The sequence below is a fragment of the Parambassis ranga genome, chromosome 1 (assembly GCF_900634625.1).
Source record: "Parambassis ranga chromosome 1, fParRan2.1, whole genome shotgun sequence".
Taxonomy (NCBI): domain Eukaryota; kingdom Metazoa; phylum Chordata; class Actinopteri; family Ambassidae; genus Parambassis; species Parambassis ranga.
The window spans coordinates 9,418,561-9,445,451 of NC_041022.1; the positions used below are offsets into that span (position 1 = coordinate 9,418,561).

The window sequence follows — 26,891 nt, forward strand, 5'->3', positions numbered from 1 at the left end:
TGATTTGTTAGGGAACATTCAGATATACAGCGTGTTTAAAAAAGTGGTTTTATTTTTATTTTATTATTCTAAATATGATGATTCTTTTGTACAGAACCGGAGCTGTAAAATAACGATGTGGAAAAACATCGCCCCCTGGTGACAAAACTGCATCCTAACACTGCTGGAAACATAAAAGAGCCATAAAGCTGTAAAACAAACTGTAAAACCCTACTTTTGATGAATAAATTACACAAACATCAGCAGTCATTCTGAGTATTAACTTGGTTTATTGCATAAAATAAAATACTAATAATCTATTACAAATATTTTTTTTACAAAACAGGATAATTTATGAAAATAAATATTTTTGTGCAGTTTCTCCGTTTTATCAATGCAGGCAGAAAAAAAAACACTGAGATTTATACACATGTAAGCCAATAAAATGAAAAAAAAAGTCATCCTTATCGTGATCACACTTCATGCCAACACAAACATCACGAAGCAGAGGGCAGCATAAGACAGGCTGCTGACTCTCTGACATTCTTCACAAGTCATGGATAGATTTATTGTCTCTGCATCACATGAATATGATTTGCAGCACAATATCATTAATGTTATATTGACTTGTTTACCTTATCAATAATCCCTAAGGTTTCTCCTGAAGATACAAAAAAAATGGCAATAGAAAAGCTAACATTAACTAAAAATACAATCATCCATCAATTTGGCTGCACACCTTGCTTAGAAAAATAGAACGTTTTGTTTTCAATTTATTCAACAAAATGTTGTAAAATAGCAAAATAGGTATTTTAGTAAGAGCCTTTGTTTTACCACTCATGAGTGCACAAGTTATTTTAGCAGTTTAAGTTACCCAGAATCCTCAGCAGCAGTAAAATTATAGGCTGAGAACAACATGACCAACTAAAGCCTGAGGTGAAGAGGCTTTGGAGATTATTCATTTTCGGTTGGTGTGTAGCTTTGCAACACACTAAATGTCTATACCTTTTTTTTTTGCCCAATGAACACTGCTAAATTACAGTTTTGGTTTTTGCTTCAGATGCATTCAAAGTTCAAATATTTTATCTGCTATAAACAGATCAGTGATATTTCCTAATTCTATTTGTTACTAGGGTTACTGATACAAAGTGCACACCAACACAAACTATGACAATCTGAATTTCATTTTCTAATCCATTATCTCAATTAAGGCTGTAGGCACAGATGTTTAATAAAATATCTGAAATACCGTAGTCAAAACAGAAGAGTTAATAAGGTGAGGTGTCTGGGTAAGAAAAAATATGAAGTGAAGACATTTTCACTGTAAAACTGAAGATAAATGAGCAAATCTGGGAGGGGGGTGCTATTTGCACTTAGCTAGAGGCAATTCTTCATATCACATTCAGTTTACTTTAAATTTTAAATAATTTGGGCATTAGTTGTTATCAGAAAGTACAGAGTTACTCAGTGGATGAGTGATTTTCTTAGGAATATATTGTTAGTTATGAAATTATACACACAGGAATATATTAAACACTTTTTTAAAATACTAATCTGAACAATCACAGTAGCATGCTAGCGATAAAATGTGAGAATTCTGAAAGAGAAATCAGTCTAATGTGACATTTATCACTAAAAAGCCCAGAGAACGACCTTCTTCTAACACTTGTGTAACGTTTTATAAACCTACCTGTTGATTCACCTGTTGAGTCTGTTTAAGCTCTAATGCAGTATGCATTAATCACAGTTAATGAATCCAGTGCTTTACTGTTTCTAAACATGGCCAGGCTGCACCTATGAGATGCTATATTTGTACTTATAAAGGCAACATAACGCTTTATAACGAGGTTTTCTGAGTTATCATAAGATGTACAAAATCTCTTGAAAGAATGCATATTAATAATACTTCCACTCTTAAGAGAGTACATGATCTCTCATGCAAAGCCTGAGATACGTTTGGAACACTGTAAAGGTTTCTTGGCTTTGATGTTATTTAAAGAGTAATCTGGCGTTTTCTTACACGGTTTTGTAACACCTTTTGTTCTTTGAGTTGCATATAAACACTGCTGTGTAACAAACGGCAGTAAGATAAAGGAAAAAGTCCTCATTTTTGGCCAACGATGTGCATCATTTGCATCCTTAAGTCACAAGAGCACCACTGGATGCATAACAGAACTTGCAGACATGCTGGTGTATCTTAGTGTTTGTTGAAGCACAGCTGGCAGGGCAGCATACACCCTTAGGTCACCTTGATAGCAGACTTCTTATGGACGCAGAGTAAGGAAACGTATGGGACGCCAATGAATGCCCACTTCTCGCTGGGCCAGAACATGATGACCGGACCTCGCTCTGGGGCCTCGGTTGCAACGTCAAAGTAGGCAAAGCAAACGCAACCCAAGTAGGAGGCCAGGCAAATGAGGATGTGCCTGTAAGATCAAAAGAAGTAGCGTTAAGCCAGAGTGCCTGGGAAATATTTCAGGTGCAGCTGTGAAAGATTACCACAGTTTGCAAATGTGTTTTCTAGAAACCAGTCTCCCAGGTTAAGCAAAACCCCTTGTTTGCATTTCATTTTTTTACTCTAAAACAGTAATCTGCCTCAGTCTTTCATGTTCCAAGAAATAGTCAGCCAAAAGATCAGACATTTTAATGCTAGTTAGTAGTTAGTAGGAGTGGAACAGTTCATAAAATCCACCGTTCGATTTGTATCACGGTTCTGAGGTCAGTTTTCAGTTTACATGGTTGAGGTTTTTTCTACTTTTTACACTCTGGAAATACCATAGATCAGCATAAAATATATATCCTAATTATCCAACATTTACCATATATAAGAATCAGGTATTACATTGTGTTGTTGCTTGTGTTAGTGCTTTAGATGCTACAGTGTTGCCAACTCCTCAGTAAGAAAAGTAGCTATTGGCTGTCCCACTAAATTATATCTTTGCATAATTAAAAGTGTTCAAACTACCACTGTTTTTTTGTTTTTTTTTTAAAAAGCAGCAGCTTTGAGCACGATTGGACAGAGTGGTGTGGGTCTCCTCTCTGTTTTGAGCTGAAACTGCTGCGTCGCTGCTTGTTGAGGACAGTAACTGCAGAACGACACATGCTTTCACGTCAGTCTCCAAAAGTCATTGCAGAAAGTCACCAGATTTGTTGCTAGTCCCTTTTGACAAAAAAAGATTTGGAAAGTCTCTGGATTTATCGAGAGTTGCCAAGTTGGCAACACTTATCTCTGTGCCAGTGGGAAAAAATGCCTGCAAATGCATTACTCGATGCACATGTCCTGAACTAAACAAAACACACACCCCAAACCGAAACGTGTACCGAACAGTTCGGATTTTTTTCCTGAACCATCCCATGACTACTACTCACTTATATCCAGAAAACAGATTAAATACACTTACACTGTGAATACAATAATAATCTCCCTTTTAGGGAGAGATTAGCTGATGTTGCACATGATCATGCGCGACATCAATAAACGGTGACCATCATAATAGTGTCTATAGTTAACTTTGAGCTTACCAAGCACAGTGTAGGTAGGGAAAGTTGACAGATGACCACATTTCACAGAATATCCTGTCACTGATCCAGCAAAGCAGAGCCAGCGCCCACCAGATCCCTGAGACCAGGCCAAGCTTGAACACACGTGGGTTTTCACACCTGCAATGACACAGTGTGGAGAATTGTGTGTGTGACTGTGAAGCACAAATACAGACGCTTGTTTTACCTTCATGTAATGTTCATACATATCAGCATCATCAGAGTGATACTTCTGTGCTTTACACGGCTGTTTCTATTTTCAACACACAGATATTTATCTAATCCATTGTACACAAACATAAAACATACAGCACACTTTTTCAGCATTATTAATGGAATTGCAAGAAAAGAATACATTAAAACCAGCTGAAATTAATCTCTCCTGCCTTGAGCCAGAGGGAACAATTTCACATAGTACCTCCTGAGGCCGAGGTCTCTTCATCCACAGTGGGTTTAGTGTTGCAGATTTGGCACTGCACACATCACACAGCTGGTTTTGAGGATTTTACTGGTCACAGTGACCGCTCTAGCTGGAATTATCTGTATAAATATCTTCCAGTGCACACACCACTGACCTACAGAGACGTGCTAATCCAGAGCGCCTCTGATAGGCTATACTTAGTCCTGCCCTCCTTACACACACATGAAACACAGTGGAGAGCAAAAGAAAGACAAGTGGCGGCCTGAGTGTGACTAAACTGCACTAATAATGCAGCACTCTGATGGAGTCACCTTCCCTTAAGACAGAACAGTGGATGAAGTCATAGTAGCCTCTACTATTGTTTCTTGGGATGATATAAATTCTTTCTAGAAGGCCTAACGACACAACAATGTTGTAAAACAGGTAAAAAAACAAGCTCAGCTGCACAGAAGATGAAGTGAGGTTATTATGTCATTTATAGACAAATCCAGCAGCTGATTTAGGTCATGCTCACAAGCATTAATACCATAAGCAGAGATGTTTGGGGTTATTCTGGTCAACTGTGCCCTCTCTGACAGATGAGAGCTGTCTGTGTGAAGTCGGAAAACGCTTCAGTCTGACCACAGTCTGAGCAAAATATTCTGAGGAATGATGTTCAATGAACCAGCATACGATTTTATAGTTTTATTATTTTAAGCATACTCAAAGTGTTCCTCCACTGTAGCTAGGCTAAAGGTAAGCTAGTTAAACTTGCTTAGAAGCCAGGACAAAGCAAGAGCAACACTCGCTTCGACAGTCAATGTGATGCTAAGAATGACTCAGACATGAGTCCAATTTCCCGTAGGAGGCTTTCATTTTTGTTTATTGTTTTTGTTTATTTCTAAGTTTAAGTTTCCTGTTCAAGGAGCTAAAAACAACAAAAAATCATTATTGAATGACAAACTATGTAGCTCCTGTTAACAGATCTCTTAGTTAAACTTCCAGACAAGGAGATCCTTGTACATACACTACAGAGCAACATAAAGGGTTACTAGTAAATGTGCCACTGTAATGAAGGCTGTGTCTGACTACAACTCAGCCACTGTAGGCAGAGGTGCCCGTGTGTAGGATTTATGGGGGTTTCTTTAGCAGTAATGGAATAAAGTATGTTTTATTATTGATAGTATATCACCTGTAACTATAAACCGTTGAGTTAGAATGAGCCCTTCATAGAGTCTGCCTTGTTGCATCACAGTAGCCCAGAATACACCAACCACAGGCTCTGGAGGGAACAGTCTGCAGTTTTATGTTGAAGTGGCATCTTCAATTTGTCAGCATGCGTGGCACGACTGCCACAGTAGTCTTTAAAAACATGCTTGGAAAGTGAGTATTTTAGTGAGATCTGCAACCTCACAGTCAAGACAACGGTTTAATACTTCATGCTAGTCCTTTAAAGGGATACTGCTCCTTACTAGTAATGCATCCGGTCAGCTGTGTGTAAAGCAAGGAGCTGAAGAGGTAACAAGCCTAATGCATCCTGGCATACAGGAATATCTCTTTTCCTTTCCTCTCCGATATGATTACAGTAATAATGATAAACATTATATTACATGTTTTTTTGCTATTTGCAGGAAATATATTGAGTGCAGCTTTACAGCAACATAAAATGAGACAACAACAAACTCCAACAAACATTAGCCATGACTGATCATTGAGAAAGTGACCTTGTGAATTCAAGTTTTCATTTACAGCAAATATAATTAATTTTCTTCAGCCTTTTAGTGAATAAAATCCTCTGATGAGCTACAGTGGTTAACTATCCCCATCTTACATAAATGTTCCAGAGAGGGTGTATGAAAAAAAATGGTGTCATGGCTACTCATCAGCAGCAGGAAGTATAAAAATAAATGGCGAATGCTGCGTATTCCCAGAGGGAAATAAAAGAAATTGTCATCAATACAGCAGTACACTAAGTGTTTCAGTTGATTATATTACCATGTGATGTGAGAAAATACTGACTGCGCACTATATAGCACATAAATGGGTTTACATTGTGTACATGCTGCCCTCAGTCAGCCAACACCCCTTCCTGCCAACAAACACACACACAGACAATCATCACTACACAGCCGGATATCTGGAATACTGTGACTATCAGCTTGAAGATTACAGGAGCATGGCAGATAAGAAACATGACATGCAGTCGAGACCTTAGAAGGAGTGTCAGTGTAACGGAGAGTTTACATAAAGACAAATGGTATGAAGAGCATGTTGTGACACAAAGAAAGAAGCTCCATAGCATGACAATGAAGATACTGCAGCTCTTATTTTGTTAATTATATCAATGTCTTGATAGTTTTAAATATTTTGTCAGTGTTGCACTTTGTGCCGAAGCCCACAAAACAACATAGTTTTTGTATAATAACATGTCAAAACTTGTATGAAAGTGTATGTTCCAACAATTCTTGTTTATGTAATACTTTCAATAATTATTTGATATACTGACTGGACATGTTTTTGTTCAATTGGAAGTGCCTTGAATTGGAGCCAAAAGTTGTACAGTGTCAAAAAACAACAACAAAAAAAGTCTGTCCTTTCTGAGTGCGAGCCATTGGAATTCTCTCCCATTAAGGAAAACAAAAACAAGCAGTTTCAATGGATGACTTGGCACTGGCAGCGCTGTCAAGAATTACTAACAGGTTAAACAATAGATGACTTGAGGTTTCTTGACGGAGGGTGGTGAGTAAAGGTTGTGGGAAACGGAAACAACAGAACACGCGTCTGCTGTTACTGTGACGGAGGAAAACATTAGAGACAAACACACAGTCCCCACAGAAAGGGGCATGAGGTCTTATTGTGTGTTTTTAGAAACATTCTTTCACATCAGACGTCTGTAGTTAGCTAAGCACAACATGTCATCAGACAGTGTGAGGACAAAGGGTCAAAGGTGACATGTTAATGTACTGTAGACCCACAAAAATTACACATGGACCTTTTTCTGTTACTGTATCTCAGCTGCTTGTTTGACACTCGTGTAGCTGACTGACAAGGCTCAGCTAATATATGATGCAATTAAACCTCTAAACCAGAAATTCAGCATGTTTTTCATTCCTCTCAGCTTTTTTTGTGGGCTTATTTTTACTGCAATACAATTTACAACTATAGAAAGCCTGAACATCAGCCAGAAGCATGCTGAAGTTTTTTTCAAAATAGCTGCTGACTGCAAAAATATTGTCATTTCTGTAAGGTTGGTGTGATGTAATACGATCACATTAAAACACAACACTCCAAAAATAATTAAAGGAAGTTATTCCAACTGAGAAAGGGCTTTTATTATAAGAGTTGGTGCAATTGCGTCAGTCAGCAGTAGTCCTAATTTTTTATAGTTTGTGTTGACAGATTTTTGGGGTTACATAGTCTTGGACATGTCTTGGATCAGATCTGCACTCATCCCTGTCTTTCCACTAACCTTTTAAGCTCCGTGATGAGCAGTGCAGTGCAGGGGATACCCAGAGTCATGAGTGACAGTGAGTTTACGACGGGTTTAACAAAGGCCAGCCCCGTGGTGATCCCAGACAAGATGCCAATGACCACTTTGAACCTTGACCTAGACAGAGGAGCAAGAACAACACATTGTGTTACAACTTGGACCTCAATGAAAAACATTGTGAAACAGAGAAGGAATGTTTCAAGAGTCTTCTAATAAACAAACTCTCAACTTAGCCATAGATAAGCAAAGGCTGGGGAGAAGAGCTTGTAAGTGAGAGAGGGCAGCCATGAAGGCTCTGTGACAATGGAACAAGCAGAACAGACATGTGATGCAGCTTTTTCCTGGCGTCAGCTATCTTGGACAGGCCTATTATTAAACAGAGGAGTCATACCATTGGACACGTCACATGATGCATCACATGACAAAGTGGCTTGCAGAGACCTCAAATATAGGAATACATATAGAATATGAAGTATCAAGTTAATTTAAATAAATCTGCTCTCTGTGTTTGGAATGTACCCATGTATTACAGTCTCATCTTGTGTGTGTGTGTGTGTGTGTGTGTGTGAAGCAGAATATCCCATGCTGACAGTTTTAAGCTCCCTACGGTGCTATTCTGATGCAGGGGTCATACTTATCAACATACCGATCCCTCCTGAACGTCCTGGGTAGGTACCTCTTTGGAAACCACATGGCAATGGCACACATAAGCACCCATAAAATGGCCAGCTCATCCAGCATTTGGCCGAGGAAGCTGAGGGTAGCGTGGAAGTAAGTTGATCCAATGCCTGAGACAAAGAAAGAGAAAGAGAATCAATGACATCTGAAGCAGGAGAGATCCACTGTTCTTTGATTGAACAGTTTGTGTTATCATTAAAACAAACTCACTACGAGCATGAGAGCTTAAAGACATCCCATGGAGGGGCATATTTTTTCATGTGTGGGTATCTATTTTGTTTGTTTTGTGCATGTAACTTGAAAAAAACAGCCCATCCAAGTGGTTTCACATCATCCTGCTGAGCCACAGATGGAAGTAGTGCAGTTGATGTGCACAAGGAGATTAACGATGGACTAATAATAAGCAAGACTACAACGAAAAAGAACAGTTCAGCTATAGGGACATACATGGAAAGAACTGTGAGTTCTAAAATACTGACGAGGGGGTGTATCGGTCAGTGCCCCTTTGTTATCACAGCCCAACAGACCATATGTTATCAGCATAATCTGTTGTCAAAACAGGCGCTGCAAGAGATTCCAACATTTCAACATACTTCTTATACAAAAAAAGCCACCTCTGCTCCCAGTCCGATGTTTCCAGTCCAGACAATAAGCAGAACTTACAACAAGAAAGTGAATAAATCAATAAATGTTTGACCAAAAATTCTCTTTTTGTATTAAAACCTGACCTGAGATTTTTCCCTTTGATTGAATGAGAAATGTTAAATCAAAACAGTAATACATTTTTTTTTTTGCAGACGGTGCATGTGCATGTTGCAGGCAATCTATGCCACACAAGGCCACAGGTCAAGGCCAAAGAGAAGCAGCCAAAATGTTGCTTTCGTAACAAGTTACAGGCATGTTTTTCTACTCGAGGCAAAGATCATCTCGACTGCAGACACAGGAGGAAGAGAACTGAAACCATGTGATCCTTTGTCACCTCAGCCTCCAAAATCCTAAAAGTGCAATTTATTTCTGCGTTCTATTGCAATGGAAGGCAGTGAATTTTATAACAGTAATATATTAATATATTGCATATGCACAATAGTTATATTAGGTACACAGTACAGATGCTACATCTGACCCTCAAGTCCTTGTCAACAAGTCAGTTGTGCAAATACTGTTCAACTGCTTCTCAGGGTTTTTTTTATTGTGTGCATCCACTGAGGTCACCTCTCAGGAACAGAGGGTGGTGGGGGTGGAGGAGCTGTCAGGTTACCTTACCTCACAGTGCAACTTGAGTGTTTGCAAACCAGCACAGAGAGGACATAGTTTTATAACCTCTCTTTGACTGTCATTTACATACAGCAGCAGTTAAGACCTCAATACTGTGTCAAATTAATTCAAGCAAATAAGTGTTATTCATGTGAACAAATGTTTTCGGTTGAGTCATTCAGTAACCTGGAGCTCTGAGCAAGGACAGTGACAGTAGAGGAACCCTGCATCCCAACAGTGTGGCTGCAGTTCAGTTGTTCACTGAATTTCATTTATTTGCATACTTTGGTTTTATCAGAGTCCAAAAAACCCACAAAAAAATACTTAAGCTGAAAGCAGTAACTTCAATTGTGGATACTGGGGAAAGGCCTCAGTGCTTTTGTTCTGTAAGGATGTTTGGTTAGATGACTCATATAAGGCACATCAGTTAATTTACCACTGGGAGTACTTAAACCTTGAGCTGACAAGTTGCAAAATGGGAGTACAAAGATTGTTGAGGAAATCATATGTCATCAAGCCAAGTGGGTCAAGTGTGGTATGTGGTGTACCATTCTATTAATTACACATTAAACTAGAACACAGTGTCTACAGCAACGCAAAAGCCTACATGAACGTCTGAGACATTAGACATTAGATCTTAGGCTCATCTCTGTACAGTGGTGGTCTATTACTCTTATTTCCGCTGTTTGCTGGTGATTCAACAGAGTTTGTACTTGACCAGCAGTCAGTGGCTATTTAACCCTCTCTAGATTTTATAATACTTTACTGAGATGTAAACAGGGTGGTGAAGTGCAGTACAATGACAAAAACTTCAGTCTGTAAGACAGGACCATAAAGACCTGCAACAGATGGTCTGACACAGGTCTTACATCAATGAAACCCACATTAGGGGTCAGTATGGGATTAAATAAAGGACAGAAGAGCCAAGAACCACCAGAAAAACATCCTTAAAAGCCAAACTCCTCTCTACTCTAACACCTTAATGGCAGAATCACTGCCAATTCAAATAAGGCTACAGTATAACTCTGACATGAAAAGTTAAGAGGTCTTTGTTAAAGCAACTTACCGACCACAACCAGCAGAATCCATATTAGGTAGATCCCACTGTTGAAATGTGTCGCATATTGGCGGAACAAGCACATTAATATCGGTGGCAAAACAAAAAACAAAATGTTGCTGATCTGAAATGATAAAAAAAAGAAAAGAAAGAAAAGAAATGTCATGAGCAAATACATGCATCACATTTGAAGCAGGTCAGTGTAGCAAAATGACAACATGAAGTTGATCAGTGTGAGGGTATTTTTGTCAAACAAAGGGGAAGTAGCTGAAACAGAGAAATGATAACATTTGTAACGTGATGCTAACAATAATAAGCATCATGATGCTGAAGCTGAAAACCAGCCGAACATCAGTGTAACTCATGGCTAGCTTTAGCTAACTTCACAATAACAGCAGAAAGAAGTGCAGCAGTAACGAAAAACAAAGGCAGGTGAGCTGTAAACAAAAAATAAACAACACAACGTCAACTTCACACCGACCGTGTTGTAAAACTCAGCGATGCTGGGGTATATTAGGTAATTGCCTTCACACCAGTCCACCTCGGAGCTGCCAGCCTGCAACTGGTCCCAAAAAATCAGATTAACGTTACTCATGTCTGGACTAGTCCTGCCGGATGGACAGTGGTGATCAGCAGACAGCTGCAGACACAAAAACAACCGGGTAAAGTCGCTCCTTGTCGCCTACACGCTAGACTTTAACGCATGAGACCAAGACGCGTATTGTGCATCCGAGTTTGTAATACAGTGGAGGAATGGTCACTGAGCTGCATTTTCAGCCTGTCCGTCCACGAAGCCTCCAGCTCGTCGTGACGTTCGACTTCGTTCGCGCTGACAGCTGCTCCGTCCGGAGTCAAAGAGCGCCGCGAGTGAAACAAGAGCATTGACGCCCGCCTGCTTCCGGTTTCGATCAAACCTGGACCGGAAGTACGCATTTATAGAACGCTAAATTCAACAAACTACATGTATGTATACAGTGTATACAGTGTACAGTGTATACAGTGTATACAGTGTATACAGTGTACAGTGTATACAGTGTATGTATACAATGTATACAGTGTTTAGTAAGCTAACGGCTTTTTTAATAAAATGATCTTTTAAATTAGTGCACACCCCCATGGATGCAAATCAATCGGGATAAGTAATAATTACTCTCTCTCCATAAACCTCCGTTCATATTTTTTTCGGAATTAGGGTCCCATGGGGTGCACCGGAATGTAGCCTGACTGAAGCAGTCTCTGCGGTCTATAGAAAAAATGCAAGTTGAGTAAATGTTGCAATAAAAAAACACTGAAATAAATAACACAAATATCATAGCAACAATAGATTGTGTTCATAGTCTACTGTATTATCCAGGGTTACATGTTTACATGTTTATTAGAAAAACTATCACTGGGACTGCAAGTAACTGATTATTCTCTCTGGTTTATATTTTCATTTACTCAATTGGCGGTGAAACACAACAATCACACTTTTATAGTTGTTGGTGGAGTCATCACACACACATTCTTGATCAAATTTGATCAAGAAGAAAATGAGTTCTGTTGCCAAGTGCAGCTACATCTCAGAGGAAAATTCTTTAAACAAACAGCTGATATGGTTTTTTGGTTTGTTTTGTTTGTTTTGGTTAAATGGAACTCATTGATATAAAAGGTAAAACTGCCCTTCCAGAGGTTCAGCAATACTGAAACCTCAAGAAAAATGGAAACCTAAACTCACAAGAGCTTTAGAGTCAGAGTATTGGGTTGTTAAGAAGGATTTAAAAACACTTGTTTAGAGGCTCAGAATTTGTGGATTGTACTTTTTTTAATTATTTTTAATGATAAAATAAAATGTGGAGAGGCAGTAGCAAGCCTTAGGCATACAGTGCTTGTAATATTTATCTAGTCTACTTTTATTGACATAGAATAGAATGGTAAATTTAGTTTGTTTAACAAGTACAAATCTTAGAAGTGATTAGTTATAAATTACTGTGCACACAACAAATCACTAACACTGAAGATAGTGCAGTTCTTTCATGAAGCCTGCAGAGAACAATGAAAGGGAAACAGTGAATTCAACCCTGCTTCTAAGCACACTACAGCTACAGCTTATTTCATATCACAGAAGCAATGTGATGGTAAATATTGCCCACTTTGTATTCTTCCACTGTGTGTGTGAATTTCACTCAGCACCTGTCTTCAAGGACGCTATAAGAGATAAGAGAGCTGATTGTTAGAATGTAGCTTGTTACAGAAGAAGTTTTGCACCTGATGCACTGAACTTATCTGTGTAACCCCATTCGACCCAACCTGAAGACCAATCTGCTCAGCAACAGTGTAATGTGATGCAGTTCTCTTAGTATATCACTTTGTATTCCTGACTGATCTCCCTCTTGCACAGGAAAATAAATATTAAAAAGACTACAGTCTTTATTCGTCTCAATATTCATACATCAAATTAGAGAAACTTCCATAACAGCAGTAATATAGAACATTAAAATCATTACTTAATCTACTGATTTTAGTCATTTGCTGAATAGCAAATGCTGTTGTTTTATGGTTGTATGCAATAAAATAATATTGCATCAGTGAACTGCTAAATAACTTTTTACTGTAGCTAATTACGTTTCTAATCATTTTAAAGTGATAGGATTATGAGAATTGTAATATTTCTCATGCAGAGCAGGTTACTCTCTGGCACCCTCTGTGGCACGGTGGCACCCTCTCACGCATGCGCTGTGTGAGTAATCGCCTTATCGTGTTTTATGAATTTAACGTCATGAAGTTTATTTAATATAATGTATTTATAGATATACTATTGTTCATTTCTATTTCCAAGTGTGTTTAATGTAACTACATATTTAAATAAATTTACAGCGTCAGTCATCGCGATAGCATTTGAGGCTTATGTGAGACCATGAGGCGGATATCCGGTCTCTTTTCCGTGGCGGACCGTCGCAGGGTCGGTTTGGCAAAATGAAGGTACGATGGTTCTTTAAAGTATATTTTTATGTTTAGAGCTGTTTTTACTGAAATAGTCCAGTATTATTAAAGCCGTGGTTTAGAACTCCGTAACGGTTCAGTTTAATATGGAGATGGTGGTTCTGCCGCTGAGGATGAGCTTTGATTATGATGAGAGCTAGCTGACAGCCTGTCGGAAAGTTAGCAGGAGAAACATGGCCGCTCTCTGAGAGAAATGTGCAACGAGTTCAGGCCTCACTTTATTACAGTTAAAATGTTTTCCAACGTCTCCTGCTACGGTAGCAAGGCTGTATTATAAAATTAGTCACGTTATGGGGATTCATTTTGTTAGCATCATCATAGCTAATAATACTAAGTACTCAATGGCGAGCCGGCAAAAAAGCTAACAGGCCGCTTAGCCGTCGTACAAAAACGTTCTCAGTCCACATAAACCGACGGGTATCCATAACATTTTCTATGATTAAGGAATGTTGTTTGGCCTTTATACTGAGTCCCGGTACAACCCATGTTTACTAGAAACGTACATTATGCCACAAACGGCTCATAGTGCATACGAACATGCACCTGCTTGAGTGTTTGAGTATCTACACCAGGTATATTAAGCAACGTTTTTAATTTCTATATTTGCAGCTAAACATCGCATTTCCCGCTACTGGCTGCCAGAAACTGATTGAAGTTGATGATGAGCGTAAGCTGCGTATTTTCTACGAGAAGCGTATGGCCACTGAGGTGGCTGCTGACTCTCTGGGAGATGAGTGGAAGGTAAGCACTGTGTCTTTTTCTAAGTGTAAAGGAGTATGGTATGAGCTTTAGTTTGACGTTTTGCAGGCACACCAGTAGACCCTTTCTGACTAATCAGTAGTCTTTAAGGGGGGACAGCGTGTTGCCACAGGAACAGTGGAGCAGCTTACCAGATGCAACCAGCCTGGTTGACTATGGCTGATTGCAACAGCAATCGCTCTCTCACTTCTTTACAGCTACCTTGTTGAAAAGACAGAGCTGTCTATCTGAGAGAAAATGTGGGCACTAGTAGATAAAAGCCACAGCAAATGTATGTGAGTCATGAACTTTCTACTTGTCTAGGGTTATGTGGTGCGCATCAGCGGAGGCAACGACAAGCAGGGCTTCCCCATGAAGCAGGGTGTGCTGACCCACGGCCGTGTGCGCCTGCTCCTCAGCAAGGGTCACTCCTGCTACCGTCCCCGCAGGACTGGTGAGCGCAAACGCAAGTCTGTCCGTGGCTGCATCGTTGATGCCAACCTCAGCGTTCTCAACTTGGTCATCGTCAAGAAAGGTAATGTGTTCAACTTGATGCTGTTGTAGACGGAGAGATTTTTTTTATGGTGGCTGTGGACCTGTGCATTTTGTGTATGGCACACCAGTAGACCCTTTCTGACTAATCAGTAGTCATTAAGGGGGGACAGCGTGTTGCCAAAGTAACTGTAGAGCTGCTTACCAGATGCGACCAGACCTAGTGACAGTGGATGGTTGAACTGCATTGCTCTCCCATTGGCTGTGTGTACAAATAAGATGATTTTTGAATTGAAGTTGTTTAACCTGGCCAGTGAAAATGTTCCATGTATAAATGTGTTTTTAATGTCAGATTTCTTCCCTATAGCAGCAGAATTGTGACTGCGCAAACACAGATTGCTAAACTATCATCAGGCAAAGTGTGTGATTTTAACTAGAAATGTGGCCAACTCTATCCCAGCTTTTCAAGCTGCTTACTGGGTTGGTTTGTGTAAAAAAAAAAACGAGCTGTTTGTGAAAAGGCAAGAGCTCTTAAAACCTAAATACTGTCTGCAAATCCCCCCTTGTGGAAAGTGCTACATTTGGACTAACGCCTTACACAGATGACAGGATTTTGTTGGTAGTTACCTTTTTTCTGTGACATTAGTGTCTTGTTGAAGCATACTGTTGACAATTAAAACAATTGTACAGAACTGAAAGAAACACACACACTGCACACTAACATCCTTATGCTGTAAGGATTGTTGCTGGGTCTTTGCTTTAATCGGCTTTATTGATTCATTTTCTCGTGTGGTCTCACTCAGGTGAGAAGGACATTCCCGGGCTGACCGACACCACTGTCCCTCGCCGTCTTGGTCCCAAGAGGGCCAGCAAGATCCGCAAACTCTTCAACTTGTCTAAGGAGGATGATGTTAGGCAGTATGTGGTGAGGAGACCCCTGACTAAAGAAGGTAAGACTTCATCCATTTTCTTGCTCTCACTTTGTATCTGGGCAGTTGTTGTAGGATTTAGAATTACTAATGGATGTTTTTTGTGTTGCTAATGTCCATTCTTGCATACAAGAGTTCTCATAGAACTTGAAAATGTTTGACTCCAAGCCAAATGTGAGTGACTAAACTGCTTCAGAAATTGGTGCCATGAGTCCAGCTGCCTTTATTTTAAAATCTGACAGACTATGTTGTTTGAGGGGGGGGGGGCGAATGCTTTGCTGCTTTCAAAATAATTCTAGGTTTTTATACTCTTAGTTCAGCCTACAATAACTTAGAAATCATTTATTTTGTAGTCTGTTTTTATCAAACTACAAAAGTCTATAAGATTAAGTTACCATAAACAGAAAGCTGCTAGAGTTTGTATGTGTTTTTGTGATGGTTACCAAATATATTCTCTGCAGTGTTTTGTCAGAAGTGTTGTGTACAAATATTAAGCAATACAACCCTGCCATGGATTTTTTTTAGTGTTTTAGAAAATCTCATTTTTTCATAAATACCTAACTTAAATAATACCTGAAGTGTGTATGGGCATATGCAAGTTGATCTTCATAGTGCTGTAGGTCAAGATTTCTTGGAGAAAAGCTGGCCACTAAAACATTAAAAATAGTCATGCTTTTTTTTTTAGCAGCAGCTGGTCATTATTAAACAAATTGGCATATTGATTTGTAGAATCCTTTACCACACATTACCTGCACCATCAGTGATCATATTATATGCCTTTCTCCACTTTGATAGGCAAGAAGCCCAGAACTAAGGCTCCCAAGATCCAGAGACTGGTGACACCCCGTGTGCTGCAGCACAAGCGTCGCCGCATTGCCCTCAAGAGACACCGCACCCAGAAGAATAAGGAGGAGGCCTCTGAGTATGCTAAGCTGCTGGCTAAGAGAATGAAGGTATGTGCTCTTTTAAACTAATAATGCACAACCACTTGGAAAAAAAAAATCTAATCTTTTAAATGGGATGTCACTACTTGATTTTGCAATGGAAAAGAATGCTAAGCATAGTGTTTCAACAAATGATTTAAATGTCAGTGTGAAAGAAAGTTGAAAAACCATCCTTAGGTAAAAATAACCCTCCTTGACTTTGATTTGAGATGCTTGTATGGCATATTTACATTTCATTTCAACTAATATGAAGTGCAGGACCACGCTGTCATCAGGATACACCAGGTGAAGTTGGAGCTTTTTGATTCACACATTTGTTTTTGCTAACAGGAGGCCAAGGAGAAGCGCCAGGAACAGATTGCCAAGAGGCGCCGCCTTTCTTCCCTGAGGGCATCCACATCCAAGTCAGAGTCCAGCCAAAAGTGAAAAATCATTCAAATAAACTAATGTTTTGCTGAAAACTGCTTTTGCGATTGTCTTTATTGTTTAGTGGCCTGTATTCAGGACTTTGCATTTACATGTTTCAATGCTTAGAAACATTTCTGGATTTTACTTTTGTGGTTTAGAGGCAGCTGAAGTTTTAATTTGGTCAACTTTAACCTCAAATGTTTGGTCTGTGGAGCAGCCTTCCCACCTCTACAGGACATCTACAATGCCCGTGTCACAAAGACGGCCCACAACATTATCAAAGGCCGCACTCGCCCACAGCAACACTGTTCACACTCCTGCTGTCAGGCAGACACTTCAGGAGTGTAAAAAGCAAGAACAACCAGACTAAAAAACAGGTTGTATCCGCAGGCCATCAGGCTGCTGAGCCACTGACTGAACATTTATCATGTAGCATCATTGCAACAACGCAAAATTGCACATATTTGTTTTTGCACGTACAATCTGTAAACATATTTACAAACTCTGAATGTCCTACCTCTGACAATGATGCATAAACAATGCACCTTAAACACTGATAACACTTTACTCTCTGTACATAGAACTGCACATTTTGCTTATTTGTATTTATTCTTATGCCTAAAATGAGTACTGATTTCTTAGTTGTATAAAGTCATATGAAGGGAACTCGCAAAGTAAGAATTTCATGCTCAGTGTAACTGTAAAGTGCTGTGAATTTGACAAATTTCTTGAAGCTTGCTATTGCCAGTTCAATGAAGTTTCCCCATTCAATTACATCAGAACTATGTAGCTGCTGGCTTTGTGTGTTTGAGGATTGGCGAGCAGCAGCCTGACTTGATGTACAAGAAAAGTCAAATTTTATTGAATGCTCAGACTTTATTTTAGGCCAGTTATCCATTTACATCCGAGATGGCATACTGGGGGATACAACCACATAATCAAACATCAGCGAGGCATACACCCTGTCACATTACACCCGTTATTTTCAAATGCAGATATCCTCCGAGACCTCCTTGTTCGACAGGCTGGGGTTGCCGGCACCACATTCATTTGAGGCGAGGAGGACTCGATAGCGCAAACTTGACTTCTGACTTGATTATTTGGCACCTGTTGGGATGGTGGGCTACACACGTGGTACATCTGGGTGACAAAGAAAAGTGCAGCTGCAGCCTGATTGTGCAAGAATTGAGGCAACCCATGGATTCTCCAGGCCAGGGTCAGACAGCTGGTCTGAAGGTCGTGAACCAGAGATGTGGACTGAGAAAAACTCCCCATCACCTGTTGAGTAAAGGATGCAAGAGCTGCAGTGGGTATATGGTCACATGTTCATTGTTCACATGCAGTTTGTGACACAACAAACACTGAAATGTACTCACAGCACACCTGTACAGACTGAATCTTGGTTCCGACTACGAGATGCGTCCTCTTGCACAGTTTAAGAGTCAGTGACACCAGTCGAGCAGAGTAACGTTTTGTGATGCAGGCATCCTCAAAACCCTCCACCAGGTGAGCTCCTCCTCCTGATGGGGAGGCATCAAAGGCAACTGTATTGAATGTGAATTAGAGCACGTTTACATCAGAACCCCACCCCACACACTACACACCTTTATCTTCATCAGTGGGTGGAAGCACTTGGTCCACCAGAGCCTCTGAGAAGCTTAGGGCAGCATCCAACCTTTTAGTAACTACACTGAGGGCTCTCTCCATGACCAACAGGTTAGCTGCATCATGAACATACAGCCTGCTCATCACCCATGTGACAGTGTGCTGTACACGCTCCACAGTGCCAGTGGCTGCAATGCTCACCACGCCCTGGATCTCATGCACTTTGTTCCTGGCAGTGGCGACGATCTAGATGAAGACAAAACCAGAGACATCATTATTATTATTATTATTGCCTTTAAACAGAACGATGCATATTAGGATGTAAAGGGCATGTTACCATGTCTGTGGGCGACTGAAGCACAGGCAATGAATTTTCCAACCAGTCAAGACTTTTGCATGCAAAATCATTTGCAATGGACACTATGGAAAAATACAAAAATGGCAAAAATTGATTTTGTTTTGATGCCGCAACATAAGGTTAAAGTTAATGGTCATAGGCTGTACTCACTCTGCGGTTCCAGTTTATCAATGACAGGCGAAACTCTACTAAAGGCTGCAGTGCCCAAAGTCGTCACACCGCTCTCCAGCACGCCACACACAAACTGAACGCTCGGGTGGCTGTTCTTCGTGTTCTTGTACAACAACGACAATTTGCTACAAGCTGAACGAACCGCAGGCAGCTTGGTCAACCTGGACGCTGCACTCTGCACTTTCAGCTAAAAACAAAACAAAAAACACAACATAAACAGTCCGCAAAAAGAAGTTTAAAGGCACGTTTTGACAACTAGAACAATATCGGCACGCAAAATTAGTCTAACGAGCGTTACAGGTGAAAAGTTAAAGCTAAAGGGGCTAATTGTCCTTGATTGGAGCGACTCACCTGGTTGTTGTTCATTGGCATGTTTCACAGCCTAAACTTTAAAAACAGAAAGACAACTTAGCGGATAAACATTAACTTTGCACGAGTAAATGAAGAGCTCAATCATGCGAAACGACGAATCATAAAATCCTCTCTTCAAATAGCCTGCGCGAGCCATCAATTAGCGCGCACCTGCTCTGCCGCAGAAGCTGCGTCCTCCAAATCTCGCGATATCACCGGCCAGCTGAGCTAAGGTGAGACCAAAGCAGAGGAGTGATGGGGTGGTGGGTGCCATGTGCATGCTGTTTAGGGGGATGTTCAGTAGGGAGATGTTCCTGTGTCAGGCAGGGCTAAGGTCGTGATAGTGGGGTGATTAGGCATGCTGTGTCCACTCTCTGGCTAATGGAGGCCCTCCTGTTGTCTGTGGAGACACCTCACAGCGCTGGTCCAGACAGGGGCACTGTGTGCTTGACGTTTGGACCAGGCCAGACTAGAGCTAAAGTTCAGACCCAGGGTCTTGAAACCCCGGAAGAGTTAAGTAATTTTAACATTATGCATTTATTCATCTTTGTATAAATTATTTTTAAGTAGCAGTGAGCGAGTGAAAGGGGTGGGAGACTGGCAGTTTGGAGAACTAGGACCCTGTGGGGTGGCTTCATGGGTGCCTTGAATCACAGGCTGATTGTAATGCAGTTTTGATTTGCAGTGCTCTAAAATAGGAGGGTGGTGCAGATGGGTGCCCTTACACCTGTATTTTGCCCCATGTAGTTTGTTCCCAAATGAAGGTAGCTGTGTAAACTGTGTCCCATAAACCTATGTGCAAGGCCAACTCCTGTATAAATATCATCTTAATAAAGGCTACTTCTGCTGCTATGTATTAGCCTATAATGTTTAATTAAAGGACATTACAAAATTACAGCCAGTTTGTTTATGTGGTGATGATGACATCGAGGACATCTGAACCAGGAAACCACACTGCTCAAAAAAATAAACTAAAATAAATAAAAAATAAAGGGAACACCTAAACAACACAATGTAACTGTGAAAATCAGCCTGTCCAGTCCGGAAGCAACACTGATTGTGAATCAATTTCAGCTGTTCATCAGTGACGTGGACACGATCTCTGATGCTCTGACGCATAATAGTAATATTATAATATTGCAGATTAGTGTACGTCATGCTTGTACATCGTTGGTGATTAACAGTCATAACCCGGATTAAACCTGCAGTGTGTAATTAAAGAAAGGCTGATTAATCACCATGTGTGGGTTGTAATATGCTGAATGTAAAGATGCTCAGACGCACCCAGCATCTGTCTGCATGTCGATGCGCACAGAGGTGTTTTTCCTTTAGAGGACGATTAAGATGTGTTTTGGCTCCGGAACAATGGGTCCTGAAGGGGAGCACGAGGCTCTGAGCCACGGTTCTGCGCGTGGTGCTGATGCTGCTGTTGTGGTTGATAACATGACGCAGCAGCGTCTCCTGCACACAACGTGCTCAGAAACGTCTTTCTTCGATACATCTGCTTGCGTCAAGAAGGAGGTGTAGCTCAAAGACTCTGTGTGGCAGCGGCAGTCACAGGGTTTGGGACTGTTGCTCGGTTTAAAAAAAATGCGAGGCACAAGAGAAGCACGTGTAGTGGGTGGTCCTCAGCATACGGTTTTCACGTGGCTCTAGCGAGCACCGAGCCGTCACACCGTCAGTCCGGTGCGGCAACAGCAGGAGGCAACATCAGCATGGCTGTGGAGATGGAGCCCTCTGAGTAAGTGCGCGCTCTGATTCTACTTGTTTGTGCGTAAATGACAAGTTTTTATTGATACTTTGCTGATGAAAGCAGAACAATAATGTGACAAAATAAAACGAACATGTCAGTGTGTGGATGCATTACGCAGAAGGTTAGGAGGTTGCTGCATTGTTTGCATCATAAATCTGTTTAATTTACAGAAATTAAGGATACAATTAAGCGTCATTAACAGTCTTTTGACACGCATGTGTGTTTTTTTGTGGCACCTCTTATCTACTCAGTTATCTTGCATTATTAATACGCTTTTTATTTTGGCCAGCATGGCGTGTCAATGGACAGTTTTGCACGTGAGTCTGCCTAAATGATTACAGTGAGGCGTTTAGTCTGATGTTCTCCCAGATGTATCCAGAGGGAGAGGAGGGTCCGGGTTGTTGCAGTCATCCACATGTGCCTGTTGATCTCATAGGCTCCCCACCCCCTGACAGGGATGTGGGTTGTGTTTTTTTATTATTGGTTAGCTGTTTGTCTTACTGCCAAAATATACAGCATCACCTGGTGGAATTTTTTTTACAGTGGGAGGTTAGATGTGAGTACATTTAGAGCAGATAGGCTTCCAGATCATAAGTGGATGATGTTATTCTAATCAGCAGGTGCTGCTGACACATGTCCCTGCACCAGTGCATGGGGAAAACCATCAAACTGCAGACAACAAATCAAAAAAAAAAACAAATCTCCTGCAGAATGGTGACAGACAGCAGAGGGGCTGGATACAAAAAAAATATGTCTGCAGGAGAAAAGGCTTTGTCGAATTTTATCTGGGATCTGTCCCATCTGTTCATTTTGTGTCAAGCAGTTTGCGTCCACATCTGAAAACAAGCCAGTGTTTGTGTGTTCTTGAACACTTTGTGGTTAACCGTAAGTCCTGGTCTCTGTAGCGTGATCCGCCTGATAATGCAGTACCTCAAGGAGAACAACCTCTACCGAACGCTGACCACCTTACAGGAAGAAACCACCGTCTCACTCAACACAGTGGAAAGCCTTGACAGCTTTATTGCAGACATAAATAGAGGCCACTGGGACTCTGTCCTGATGGCCATCGAGTCACTCAAGCTGCCCGACAACACCCTTATAGACCTTTATGAGCAGGTGAGTTTTTTGTTATTCAGCTGCTTTTTTTTTTTGGAAACCTCACCAGCCTCTGATCAGCACTGATTTCTTCAACAGGTTGTGATGGAGCTGATTGAAATGAGAGAGGTGGGTGCAGCTCGCTCTCTCCTCAGACAAACTGACCCAATGATCATGCTGAAGCAGACCCAGCCAGACAGGTACATGCACCTGGAGAACCTGCTGTCGTGCTCCTACTTTGACCCTCGTGAGGTAAAGACGCAAAATATTCAATAAACTTCATCAGTGTGCTTTTTGAAAAAGATGACGTCCTTTCTTTTTCATCACAGGCGTACCCGAAGGGCAGCAGCAAGGAGAAGCGGCGCAGAGCCATAGCTGAGGCTCTCATGAGGGAGGTCAGTGTGGTGCCTCCTTCTCGCCTCATTGGCCTCCTGGAACAAGTCGGCGTGAGTATGCGGATCGATAATCTTCTCAGCACTCCCTCCAATTATCTAGAAAGATACCAAACAGTATGCCTCAGTTCACTATCCATCCATCCTCCTCTCTTTTTTTAGAGTTCATTGAACTGAAACAAAATACAACAATGATCAATTTTGAGACACAATCAATCATGCCTACACCGCCCTGAGCAGCTGAGTATGTTAAACTAATGAAAATGAATCACTTTTTAAACTTTAAGTGCTGCACTATTAATCATTAATTTTAATGTTGCAACAAATAGAATAGAGGAAGAATACAAATCTAGTTTAAGTGGGATTTGCTTTACAGCTTTTATAACTGCTGGTATTTTTCATTGTTGTAATAAAAATGACAAAAGTAACCCCAAACCTTCACTTTATTATTATAAGTTTGTGTATTTCCCTTAAATATGAATAAAATATGTTTCAATTATTATGTAAGTAATAGAACCTCTGCACATTGTATTCAACATCTGTAATATTTTACAAGTTGCCTTTTGTTTTTAAACCAGAATGATCTAATCGTTTGTCCCCCCCCCCCCCCCCCCCCCATTCAGTCGATGAGAATTCAGCAGTATCCAGGTCATCTCTCCCCTGACATGACCATCGAAGTTCCTGGCAACAAGGAGCGGCATGTGGAGAAAGAAACATATCCAACTCAACTCTACCGCCACATCAAGGTACACATTGTTATACAGTGCTATACTCTCATATAAGTATGTTTTGTTCATGAGTTGTCTTTCCGTTGTCATCACACACACACACATAGACACACACACACCAGCTCTAATTGCTTTATTCACCTGAAGGCACTTCTTCTAGTCTCTGGCTGTGCTCTTATCACTTCCATCCCAGATGGAGCTGCCTGATTTGCTCATGCTTGCTTTCTTCAGCCCAAGGTGATACAGTGAGAACGGTCAGACCAGCTGGAGAATTTTTATGTCTCCCCGAGGTCGCCAGATATTAATTCGCATCTTGTTTCTGCGTGACAGCCAGCAAATCGCATCATGAAGATCATTGTGTTAGTAATTGTGTGCGATTTTTGTATCTGCAGTTTGGACGACGGTCACATGTGGAATGTGCCCGTTTCTCACCTGATGGAAAGTATTTAATCACCGGTTCTGTTGATGGGTTTATCGAGGTCTGGAACTTCACCACTGGAAATATTAGTAAGGTAAAGTTGTAGCTGTTGTAGTGTGTGTGTATTTTGTATTTTGTTTACATTTATTGGCAGAAAATAAGTATTTTTTGACTGTATGTTTGTATAATTGAATTAGGATTTAAAGTATCAAGCCCAAGACAGCTTCATGATGATGGATGATGCTGTGCTGTGTCTGTGCTTCAGTCAGGACACAGATCTACTCGCAACTGGAGCTCAGAATGGCAAAATAAAGGTTCAATCACTTGATTTTATTTCATTAACAACCAACAAGCACATATTTATCTGAAACGTCTCCTCCCAAAAATGCACAAAGGTTTGGAAGATCCAAAGCGGCCTGTGTCTGCGCAGGTTCGAGCATGCCCACAGCAAAGGTGTGACCTGTCTGAGCTTCACCAAGGACAGCAACCAGATCCTCAGTGCCTCCTTTGACCAGACCATCAGGTGGGATTTCTATGATGTGCAGGAGTGTGGTTGTTAGTGCTAACACAAATACTAGGTATGCAGAGAACATGTAGAATATCATACATGTGAGCAATTTGGTTAAAAACAGATGTTTTTGTACTCTTCTAGATTTAGAGATTTAAATATGGCGTGTTTATGGGAAGTAAGCTTAGCTAGGTTGGCGAGGGGTCACATCTTTTCAAGCCTCATCTGAGGGGGGGGGGGCCCACAGTCTCTAACCTTAAAGGCCCCTGTACATTTTATGTGGAGCCTCTCATGGTTACAGTACAGACAAAAATAGACAAATGTAATTTTATAATTATAATAATTATAATAATTTTTATTTATAATTAATTTTTAAAACAAAAAAGGTATTAAAAAATCTGTGGTTTGTAGATGTAACTAACTTGATGGGAGCTGTGTTGTTGTTTTTTCTGTGTCTATGCTGTGGGAGGAAATCCAGAGATCTGACTGACCTTAGATATGATTCACAAAAGTTTAGAGCGCGCACACATGGGCGTCAGTTCGGCTGAAGGAAGGCGGCGTGTTCTTTTTACATCCCACAGTGGATTAACAAAAATGTTGGAGAATAAAACAAGTCGGCAACAAAAACACAAGTAAAACAGATTCATGTTTTTAAAGCCTTATTCAAACCTTTTATTGTTATATTGGCAATCCAGTTGTCAGGACGCACTTTGGTTGGAATCTGACAGGTGTGAAGGAATTAATTCATGCTGGTTATTCTTAATTTTATAGGGAATATTTTGCATACAGTGCTCAGCCAGCAGTTTGAGATATTCAGGAATGTAATAATATTGCAACATGCAATACTGCCGTTGAATGCTTGTCCAGTTCTTCTTCTTTTGTTTAACTTAAGTTTATTTTCTGAACATTATTTGATGTTTTTCATGTTATTTTTCAATTTCCAAAAATTTGTATAAGTGCAAATGAACAAAACACACACATACACAAAATATTTTAGTGGGTGCAATCTTAATTATTTAACACTTTCTGAATTTATTGTGGAAATGTGTTATCACATGTTGCTCACCCATCACACCTCACTGTAAATATGCAGTGTGTTCAAGTTCAAGGATGTCCTTCTCTTCCTCTCTCTCTCTCTCTTTCTCTATGTGCACACACACACGCACGCTGAATCCCCACCATAGCTGAGTTAAATGTTATTTCTGAATCCTGGGGGGTGGGCTGAGTGTCTCTGCTGTGTTGGAAGCACATGTGCTGAGTGGGTGTAGCTGAGAAACCATGTGCTCCAGCACAAAGCTGCAACGTGTGTCTGCAGAGGGAGAATTGTTTACAAAAAAAAAAATCCTCCTCGGTGAGACGGAGTGAATCAGTGAGCATTAGGCGTTTTGTCATGGTTTAGCTAATCTGCAGCCAGTCACTCCCAGCAGCGGCTAAAAATAACACATCAGCAGCTCAGCAGCACGTTTCTGTCTGCTCTCATGAAGGATCCTTTTCAAGCCGTGTTAAAAATGAGTCAGCACTGCTGTTTATGTTTGACTTAACATGTCATTTTCAGAATCCATGAACTGAGGTCAGGCAAGACACTTAAGGAGTTAAGTGGCCATTCATCATATGTAAATGATGCCTCTTTCACTCAAGATGGATATCACATCATCAGCGCCTCGTCAGATGGCACTGTGAAGGTACAATCTCCATTATACACTAATTCAGGTGCACTGGTGGTGTTAGGGTTAAAAAAACATTTGGACTGATGGTTGATTGTTGTTGTTTATCTTAGATTTGGAATACAAAATCCTGCAACTGCATCCACACATTCAAATCTCTGTCGAGGACAATGGATGTCCCCGTCAACAATGTGATTCCTCTCCCGCAAAATCCCGAGCACTTCGTGGTTTGTAACCATTCCAGAACAGTGGTCATCATGAACATGCACGGCCAGGTGAGAAACAGATGTTTATGTCGTCATTGTAAAAGGAGTCATTTTTGCGTTAAAGTTACAATCTTATAAATTGTCTCATGAAATGTTATGTATGCATTGTTTGACTAATTATTTCACAGCCATGTTACATTAGTGCTCATTAATGTACAGAAGCTCACTGTCTCCTCCTCAGACTGTGAAGACCTTCAGCTCCGATAGAAAGGACGGAGTAGACTTTGTGTGTTCCACCCTGTCACCCCGCGGGGAGTGGATCTACTGTGTGGGAGCGGACTTCGTGCTGTACTGCTTCAACTATATGACAGGAAGGCTGGAGAAAACGCTGAGTGTAAGCTCTGCTGCTAATATTCACCCACTACCAAACTGTGTGTGAGGAGGCAGTTGGCCAGCTTATTAAAAAAAAAAGCTGAGGTGCCAGTGCTTTTTTAACTCTAGTTATTCCGATGCGACTGTGTCACTAGCAGGCCTGCAGGGAGGGTGACGGGTAGCAGAGTGTGTGTGGTGATCTGTGTTCTTCCTTCTGCACCCACAGGTTCACGAGAAAGACGTAATTGGCATCGCTCACCACCCACATGAGAACCTGATTGCCACGTACAGCGAGGACGGCTTGCTGAGGCTATGGAAACCGTAATGTCAGCTGCATCGTAATGTGGAGGACCCTGACAGGCGTTCACATGGTTGTAAC

The 26,891-nt window shown here is 40.8% G+C and overlaps 4 protein-coding genes across 6 annotated transcripts; 2 read left to right on the top strand and 2 right to left on the bottom strand.

The window, feature by feature from the left end:
* Window positions 1-246: 246 nt before the first annotated feature.
* On the bottom strand, window positions 247-11,260 carry acer2 (alkaline ceramidase 2). Its single transcript, XM_028419430.1, has 7 exons — window positions 11,143-11,260; window positions 10,880-11,038; window positions 10,408-10,522; window positions 8,056-8,197; window positions 7,389-7,526; window positions 3,502-3,639; window positions 247-2,405 (listed from the first exon to the last, which is right to left on the bottom strand). The coding sequence occupies exons 1-7, from the start codon at window positions 11,167-11,169 to the stop codon at window positions 2,219-2,221; spliced, it is 906 nt and encodes a 301-aa protein (XP_028275231.1). The 5' UTR covers window positions 11,170-11,260; the 3' UTR covers window positions 247-2,218.
* Window positions 11,261-13,281: 2,021 nt separating this feature from the next.
* rps6 (ribosomal protein S6) lies at window positions 13,282-16,944 on the top strand. The gene is made up of 6 exons (XM_028414433.1): window positions 13,282-13,359; window positions 13,990-14,121; window positions 14,443-14,653; window positions 15,414-15,560; window positions 16,335-16,492; window positions 16,814-16,944. The coding sequence occupies exons 1-6, from the start codon at window positions 13,354-13,356 to the stop codon at window positions 16,907-16,909; spliced, it is 750 nt and encodes a 249-aa protein (XP_028270234.1). The 5' UTR covers window positions 13,282-13,353; the 3' UTR covers window positions 16,910-16,944.
* Window positions 16,945-17,747: 803 nt separating this feature from the next.
* Window positions 17,748-19,500, bottom strand: LOC114441427 (perilipin-2-like). 3 transcript variants are annotated; one of them, XM_028414364.1, is made up of 6 exons: window positions 19,377-19,500; window positions 19,005-19,212; window positions 18,834-18,916; window positions 18,496-18,742; window positions 18,275-18,411; window positions 17,748-18,169 (listed from the first exon to the last, which is right to left on the bottom strand). In XM_028414364.1, exons 1-6 carry the CDS (start codon window positions 19,395-19,397, stop codon window positions 17,837-17,839), a joined length of 1,029 nt encoding a protein of 342 aa, XP_028270165.1. In that variant the 5' UTR covers window positions 19,398-19,500; the 3' UTR covers window positions 17,748-17,836. The 3 variants fall into 3 exon arrangements, with proteins under 3 accessions (XP_028270165.1, XP_028270156.1, XP_028270175.1); XM_028414355.1 differs by having other exon boundaries at window positions 17,748-18,192; window positions 18,268-18,411; XM_028414374.1 differs by having other exon boundaries at window positions 17,882-18,169; window positions 18,268-18,411.
* Window positions 19,501-20,924: 1,424 nt separating this feature from the next.
* LOC114437242 (WD40 repeat-containing protein SMU1-like) lies at window positions 20,925-26,877 on the top strand. The gene is made up of 12 exons (XM_028407817.1): window positions 20,925-21,117; window positions 22,035-22,245; window positions 22,324-22,476; window positions 22,554-22,670; window positions 23,240-23,362; window positions 23,737-23,856; window positions 23,960-24,076; window positions 24,158-24,285; window positions 25,826-25,952; window positions 26,048-26,209; window positions 26,382-26,534; window positions 26,739-26,877. Exons 1-12 carry the CDS (start codon window positions 21,092-21,094, stop codon window positions 26,835-26,837), a joined length of 1,536 nt encoding a protein of 511 aa, XP_028263618.1. The 5' UTR covers window positions 20,925-21,091; the 3' UTR covers window positions 26,838-26,877.
* Window positions 26,878-26,891: the final 14 nt, after the last annotated feature.